Source organism: Phaethon lepturus, unplaced genomic scaffold (genome assembly GCF_000687285.1).
Source record: "Phaethon lepturus isolate BGI_N335 unplaced genomic scaffold, ASM68728v1 scaffold13603, whole genome shotgun sequence".
Lineage (NCBI taxonomy): Eukaryota > Metazoa > Chordata > Aves > Phaethontiformes > Phaethontidae > Phaethon > Phaethon lepturus.
This window is the reverse complement of record NW_010531426.1, coordinates 34,835-43,334: the sequence shown is the minus strand read 5'-3', so window position 1 is coordinate 43,334 and position 8,500 is coordinate 34,835. Positions and strand designations below refer to the sequence as shown.

At 41.5% G+C, this 8,500-nt stretch overlaps 1 protein-coding gene across 1 annotated transcript in view; it reads left to right on the top strand.

The window, feature by feature from the left end:
- The window catches only part of LOC104618858 (serine/threonine-protein phosphatase 2B catalytic subunit alpha isoform), a gene marked incomplete at its 5' end in the record, with an annotated part of 50,180 nt that overhangs the window by 17,590 nt on the left and 24,090 nt on the right, over positions 1 to 8,500 (top strand). The window contains one exon of the mRNA XM_010284562.1: positions 8,167 to 8,292. Coding sequence (XP_010282864.1) covers positions 8,167 to 8,292 — 126 coding nt within the window. The remainder of the gene's footprint in view (positions 1 to 8,166; positions 8,293 to 8,500) is intronic.

Genomic DNA, 8,500 nt, shown 5'->3' with positions numbered 1-8,500 from the left:
AGCAGGAGTAGCTGAAGATAAGCTACCCAAACAAGACCATGTTCAGCATATGTGCTGTTAGTGCTGCTGCTGTGGGCCCTCTGCATGGGCTGTCTCACAGTACCGACCACCATGGGAATCTCTTTGGGCTTTGCTCCACTGGATTCTGGCACCAAAGGGAGTTTTCTGTATCCTTTTGGGTACTGGCCATTGCCTCGTGAAGGTTGCGTGTGTAATTCGTCTATCATGTGGCTGCGGGTCCTGTCACAACCCCAGCCCACACACATGCATAACTTCAGGTGCCAAAGTTAGGTTTTTCAATTAGGAGGCTCCTGTCGGGGTGCCCAGTGTAGTTAATGGAGACAGAGAGATATACTTTCAGGATGTGATTCAGAGACTCGGAAACTGCCTAGATAGGGGGAGGCTAGTGTCCCTCCTCTTTCCAAGACTATCCTTCTCCATTACCGTTATTAATGCCTTCCATATTCATTATAACAGAGAGCATTGGCAAAGGGGAGGAATTCATACATACGTTTTTTGGCAACATCTGAGCTTCTGTTCAGTGTCTTCATAGCTTTCTCAAATATTTCTGCTCTCATTTGTATTATTAAAAGGCATAAAGGAAAAGATACTTTAAGATTGTTGTTAAAACTTGTTACAAGAAATACTGGTACATTGATGATTTTCTAAGGCTACTCCTTCTGGAGAGGATCAAAACTCCTCATGCAAGAAGATAAATGTTAATTGGATTGTGATAGTTACCTGTGACTTCAGGGCCTTGGAGGAAGGCTGTACTGATGAAGAAACTCTGAAGACGTTGTGTAAGTACAGGTTTACCCCTGGATTCAAGGGTGCCCATCACCAGGAGAAATTCTCTATAGCAACAGAACAAGATGGTGCCAAAAATTAGTGCATTCTACTGGTCTTGTACCATGTCTAAACTTTCATTCCCGCATTTAATATTTCTTAATGCCTTAATTAGGGTTTGCTGTAATGCTGTTCGTGCCACACACACACACCAAAAAAAAAAAAAGTGAAAGATTTTACAGAAGTTCTACAGAGGCAGGTAATTTATTTGTAAATCATTGGCAATACTGCATATCTTAGTGTTTGGCTCTCACTTCAGTAAGTGCATGCTTTTTGGTCAAGTGAACAATTTTAACTAGCTGTCTAAAGACAGACTATTATCTCTTGAATGCTTTTAAAATACTAGGTTTCATAGTGGTGAGAGAACCACCAGAGAATCCAAAGCGATCAAAAAACCAAGAAGGTGATGTCTCTTCCAACATGCTGCATCGTACACGTGGTGTTGCTGAAAGGAAAAGCAGATGATGAAGGAAAGAAACAAAGAAAGTATGCAGGGGAGTTTGAGATACTAGAAAAGTCAAAACCAGCTGTACGTGGGTATGCTTGTTAACGTATCAGATAAGTAATATATCATTGAAGGGTGTATAAAGTATCAGCATGTGGTATGCCATAGAAACACGTTAAGAAATTTATCTGATCCAAATGGATCTAACAGGAAACTTATTTTCATCTTGGAAAAAGGCAGAGTAATATACCTGGAAGACAAGGATGATCTTTGGGAAGTAATAGCACTTTGGGAGAAAGAAAAGCGGCGTAACCTTCTGTTTGCCCTATCACTTTTCGTTAATGCTTTATCTCTTCTGTTGTGATGAGCCCTTGTCATGGAAACAAAAGCTTTTAAAGAGGAGCTGTCAGGGTATCTAGGCCATCTCATTGCCAACGCAGAGAAGTTTGCCAGAAGTGATTTTTGCAGTCTATTGATAAAATCTTGAACGCTATTGCACTGTTTCTTTAGAAGATGCAATTGCATATGTAAAATAAAAAATCTTCAGAATTCTGTAAGGGATTCTGCAATTAGCCCTGCTTCTCTACTGGATTATTTACATCATTACCTTGTATAGTAAATATTTTTTTTCCTTTGATAATGCTTAAACTCCTTAAGCATTTTACCACTCTTTATCCCTGACCTGTCTCGGGCAGAAAACGCTGTGGTTACTTAGCAACTCTGCTGGAGGAGAAGGCACTGTTCCCCGTTGCACAGTTAATGCTGAAGTTAATTTGGCATTAAATCAGAAATTGAAATTCTTTCTTTGGTATGAATAATTTGAGATACCTTCCACTGCATTTATTTTCTAAGTGCAGGGGAAGTTTTCTGAAAAAAGTCCAAGAAAATTAGTTAACTTGCTTGCTAAATTTATTTTGAGGTTGTTTGTATAAAAACATGTAGTTCATTCTGGGCTAGTATTTCTACCATGCTCATTATTTTTTTTTTTCCTCTGATGGAAATATTCTCAATTAGTTTATACCGAAAAATTATTTGGCCGATCTTGAAGCAGGAAATGTAATATCTTTGGGTAATTCTGAACACAGTTTAATGTTGTTCACATTGCTTAAGGCCTTAATCCACCTCCCAACATACAGGCTTTTAAGGCGCCAGTTGACATGCCAGAGGGATCCGACAGGTACGACACAGGACACAGGGGTGATCGGGGCTTGTCTTTAACCGAGAGAGGTCAAGGAGATACTCCAGGGGGAGTCAGATGGCACTAGGTATTTATATTTGACCCTGAGAAGGTTAGAGGAGCTGTCTCCATTTCTGGCTGACAGAAGGGTGTTTCTTGCTTGCACGTTTTTCACCACCCTTATTTCTAGCTTTAGGTACCTATGTTAAATGCTTAAAGCTAAACAGTACGAACGCCCTGTGCCTGCTGCGTTAGTGTTTCATTTCACTCTAATGTGATTTCAGCATCCGATATCTCAGTTTACTAGCATTGGAAAGAAGTATAATGTCATTTGGGATATCTGCACATCTTCACTTTACAAAACATTAGCTTCTAAAACTCATTTACAACAGCGAGTACCAAAATTAGGTTAAAATGTGTGTGGCTGTTAAGAATAATAAAATAAGATTCTTGCTCTGGTTGGTGATTATACACGGTAGAACTGTGGCTGGTGGCTTGGTCTGCTAGCATCTGTCTGAGTATACGTTTGTAAAGAAAAGTACAGGGGTTGCAGCCTGGAATAATAAGCAACTGTTGGAGGGAGTCAGGTTTTCTTCAGTTATGGGTTTCATAACCAAAGGAACCCATGCTGCTTTCTTCTGTCTCCTCCATCACACCATCCTTCTCTCTAAATTGGAGAGAGATGGATTGGATGGGTGGACTGTTGGGTAGATGAGGAATTGGTTGAATGGTCGCACCCGGAGGGTAGTGGTCAATATCCCAATGTCCAGAGGGAGATCAGTGATGAGTGGACCCTCAGGGGTCTGTACTGGGACCAGTACTGTTTATTATCTTCATCAGTGACATAGACAGTGGGATCGAGTGCACCTGCACCCTCAGCAAGGTTGCAGATGACACCAAGCATAGTGGTGTGGTTGACAGGCCTGAGGGACAGGATGCCGTCCAGAGAGACCTGGACAACCTTGAGGAATTGGCCCATGTGAGCCTCATGATGTTCAACAAGGCCGAGTACAGGGTCCTACACCTGGGTCAGGGCAACCCCCAGTATCCATACAGGCTGGGGGTTAAAGGGATTGAGAGTAGCCCTGCTGAGAAGGACTTGGGGGTACCAGTGGATGAAAAGCTGGACACGAGCCCAGAAGGCCAACCATATCCTGGGCTGCATCGAAAGCAGTGTGGCCAGCAGGTCAAGGGAGGTGATTCTGCCCCTCTACTGCGCTCTGGTGAGACCCCACCTGGAGTCCTGCATCCAGCTCGGGAAAGACATGGACCTGTTGGAGTGGGTCCAGAGGAGGGCCATAAAAATGGTCAGAGGGATGGAACACCTCTGCTACAGAGAAAGGCTGAGAGAGTTGGGGTGGTTCAACCTGGAGAAGAGAAGGCTCTGGGGAGACCTTATTGCAGCTTTCAGTACTTCAAGGGGGCTTGATAGAAAAGATGGGGACAGACTTTTTAACAGGGCCTGTTGCAACAGGACAAGGGGAAATGGTTTTAAACTAAAAGAGGGCAGATTTTGACTAGATGTAAGGAAGAAATTTTTCACAATGAGGGTGGTGAACCACTGGCACAGGTTGCCCAGAGAGGTGGTAGATGCCCCATCCCTGGAAACATTCCAGATCAGATTGGACAGGGCTCTGAGCAACCTGATCTAGTTGAATATGTCCCTGCTCACTGCAGGGATGAGATGACCTTTGAAGGTCCCTTCCAACCCATAGTATTCTATGATTCTATGATCAGCAACTGTGTGGCCGGTAGTCATATAACCTTCAAAAGAATCCTGCACGTTCAGGGCAGCTGGGGTCTCCTTTAGCTACTTAGGCATCAAGTTAATGTGAACTAAGAAATGAAGCAGAGGTGAAACCCCCAAACCTGTTCTGAGCCACCAGAGAGGAAAAAAAGAGCTATGACCAAATGAAAGCAAGGGCCCAGAATAGCTCAGGGAAACTCCTGCTATGATCTGGGACGCATTTTCTCCTTGATCCAGGTGAAGTTTTCTTCTTCTTCTTCTGACTACTAAACAATAGTCAGAACTGCACAACCATCACAAGAGCCAGTTTGTTTAATGTTAAATGTCATCTTTATTAGTAATAAAACTATTTTGTGTACATTGTGCTTGTAAAGGAAAGATTTTAAATTAAAAATTCAGAAAAGTATTTGTGATACTGGTACCTACTCTACTTTATTCTTTCAAGAGTAGGGTTATTTTAGAAGATTTCTGTCTCTGTTATTACCCTGCTCTGTTGTATAGTGTTATTTTTCTTCAGCTGGGTTTTGAAGTCTTTTGTGGGAGAGCTGTACAGGTCATTTCCAGAAGAGAACAGGTTTTAAAATACTGTTACCAGAAGTTGCTTTTGTAAGGTATTCAGGTATGTAAATTAATAAGGTTCTGTGAAGATTTTTTTTTTTTACAGCAATGTCAAAATAAATCAGCTTCCTTTAAAAAAAAAAAAAACAAACCCAACTAGAGCCATTTACATTTCATATGATGTTTTCCAACTGTTCTGCTTATGGTTCAGGCTTTTTTAGAGGCCAGTTTTAAAAATTCCTTGTAAAAGTGATTTATTCAATTTTCACAGAATGTAGAAATAGACTTAATGGATACATTGAAGAAGTAGTGGGAAGGGGAACTACCTCAGCTCACTAAGATGATGAATTTGAAGTTTTAGTCCTCCTAAATGAATCTTCACGAACATTAAGTGGTCGTTTTTGTGTGGTCTTGACTCATTTTTGCTGTAAAGCCACAAACTATTTATTTTTATTATGCAATTGTGTCACTGTAATAGAAGGAGAATGAATTTTGATCTGCCATGTGTAATTTCAGCCAAAAAGTGATGGAAATCGTAAGAGCGCTGACACTAGTTTTCTCATTTTTGCTAATAGCGGTATTAAGCCATTTTTATTTTAATGAGCAGTAGAATGTCTGCCAGCTGTCAGACTAGGATGGGCAAGAGTCAAATGTGGTTTATCTAAATGGAGGGTGTCTGCCTGGCAAAAGTTCGCGTAAATGTTAGTGAGCCATTTTCTGTGTCTATCAGTGAGTAGGCTTCAGAAACTCCCAGGTCACTCTGGAGTCTGTCATCAGCCACAAAAGGGAAGACATTTAGCAACCTATTAAAGTTTTGTGGGAAGCAACAGTCTGATGCATCAAAAAAGATTTCTTGTCTGATTGACACACATTGTGGTCAATGGAAGGAGATGAATAATCAGAAGAAACTGTGCACCCCCTTCGGCCGACGTTGTGATACGCTGCATTTCCTACGGTGCTGTGCCATATTGCAGTCGTGCAACTTCTTTGCTGGCTGTTAAGTGATAACCAGCTCCTGGAACTATGTTCCTCGCTCGGGAGCCACAGGTGGGAAGGCTGGAGGAAAGGGGAAAACAAAGTATGATATAGCTCCTCCTCTATGTGACTTAGGTGTGGTACATGCCTGACATACTTTTGATTCATGCTGTTTGATCATTTCTGAAGGCATCGTCGTGTGCGTTGCTTCCTTGATTCATGTTTTCTTTGATTAAAGCTGAGGAGGACCGTTCTGAAGGTCACAGGTTACTAGGTCTCATCAGGATGGCTTAATCCCTAGCTTAAAAAGGCAAATTAAAGATGATTTATGTAAAGTTACATACACATCTTCCACTCTGTGCAGTATATTGTCTATAGCATTAAAAGTATTTGATGACAGCTTACCTACAGTTACAGAACTAGAACTGCTGCAAGACCAGGTGGTGACCAGCAGGACATAGAGAAGTCAGTGCTGTCTACATGAGAGTAAGCATTTGAGCAGCAGTTGTGTTCAGAGCTATGTCTAAATTCTAGTAGTGAGATGACCAGTAAAGTTCACTGACTTGTCTTTTTAAAAGTGAAACCCCACCCTTATTTTTCTGGTAATAAAAATGTAAAATGCCAGTGAATACAAGCTTCAGCTTGTGTTGACTCTTTTAGTCCCATATTGATTAAAGATCCTGCCTGCCGTCTCCTGTAACTGTATTGTTTAAAAACTTTTATGTCTTTATGTTCAGGATAGTTATGAGTCCCTTTCATTTTAGGTGGTCATCTCAAAATTACCCTTTTTCTCCATGAGAAAAGAAGTACTTGGTCCTCTATTTCATAAATGGTTCTGTTCACATCCAAAAGCACATGTATTCTGTGCCTGTGCAATTTAGAAATTACTGAATTTCAGGAAACAGATTCTGTAAATTAAAATATACCCTAATTAGGTTAGAGATACTGTTACCAGGTTGAGTAACTGCATTATTAAAATTTTAAATTATATTTAAAATCTTTGTAAGAAGACAGGGCGGGGGAAAAAGAAAAAAAAAGAAAAAGAAAAAAGAAAAAAGGAGAAGGAAGGAATGAGATTTAGTTTTACTGTTTCCCAAGCTTGAGGCACTTGGCCCATAAAGTGAACAATAGAAATCCAGCACTGGATGACTTTTATTGAAAGACCATAGTATTGAAAGCTCTCGCTCAATACATTCTTTTAAAGACAATAAAGAGACCTATGATCCAAACAGCTGTTGAACCCCCGCCCATTCTGTGTTCTTTCAGGCAGTCCCAATGAATGGCCTGAGGTTTGAGTAATCTACGGCACCTTAATAACCACTTACTGCTATAAAAAAATTTTTAAAGTGCATGAAAGTCTAGATTTGGCATGGAACGTAGTGTTAGCATAGTGTTGGGCAAAATTCATGCTTTGAAAAATGAGTTTTGTTAAGGGCAGTTACTTAGGCTTATTGTAGAGTTCATTTTATTTCGTCTGCTGCATTTTCAACATGTTTACTTTGCTTCTCCCTAACCAAATTGATACTGTCCCTTTCTCTCCTGCCTGCACTCTCTGCCCTTTCAGTCCTACCCAGGCCACATTCAGCCTTTCCCTCTTTCATCTGACTTTTGGCTGCACTGGGACTGGGTACAGCTATGGTCTCTTCTAGAAATAAATAGCTCTTTCTTACTGATACGCTTTGTAATACTTTGATTTACTTTGTTCTATTAATATTGCAAAAACAGGTTAATCAGGTCCTGTTTCAGATACAAACCTGAAGTCCATTAACACAAGTTAACGCTGTACTTGGCGTAGTGCTTTCATAAATATCTGTATTTCTGCCCATTAGCAAACGTAGTTTTTGCGTGTCTGCGTTTACAAGAACGATACGAATTTTAAATGGTGCAAGACAAATCATATTAGTATCCATTGATACTATCGAGAGCACGGTCTCGTGTGCCTGGAGTTTGAATAACGTGAGAAGAAAGTATCATCTGTTGTACGATGCTATGAATGAAATATGTTGAAAATGTTCGCTGGAAGAGCAGCATTCAAACTCTGAGCGATAAACGCTTTTCTCTGTGATCTCCAAAGCGTGGCTGTGAGGAGCTCAGGTAACTCTGTGAAATGGCTGGTTGGGGATACTCGGCCTCGTTCCCCACTGGTGGCAGATCCCAGAGCCTCCGTTCGTGACCGCTCAGCGTTACTAATTCACTTACCAGCCCGTCGTAGGGCCAGGGAAAGCTGACGGCACTGCTTTCAGACTGGAAACAACTGGCAGCTTCTCTGGGGTTGTGTCCTATTACAGCTGGAAGCCAAGTGCTGCCGGTGGGTCAAGCTGGTGAGCAGCCCTGCAGGCCGTGAGCGTTGCGGGCCTGGTAGCCAGTCACACGCACGTGGCTGACGTCTCTCTTGTTTCTCTCCTTTCTCCCTTCTAGCTGCAGTATTGAAATATGAGAACAACGTTATGAATATCAGGCAGTTCAACTGCTCCCCTCATCCCTACTGGCTCCCGAACTTCATGGACGTGTTTACCTGGTCCTTGCCATTTGTGGGCGAGAAAGGTACGTAAATTGGCACTGTTCGCAGAAACTGCAAAATGGTTTCTTAGTCACTCTGCACGTGGCCTTGTTTATTTGAAATGGCAAGAATAATTCGAAGAAGGATGACTTGCTTTCAAGGACAAATTTGAAGAAACAGGCCTCAGTGTGACAAGCAATTACCCCTCAGAGTTATCACTTGAAGTTAATCACACTTCTCATACATTTTTAT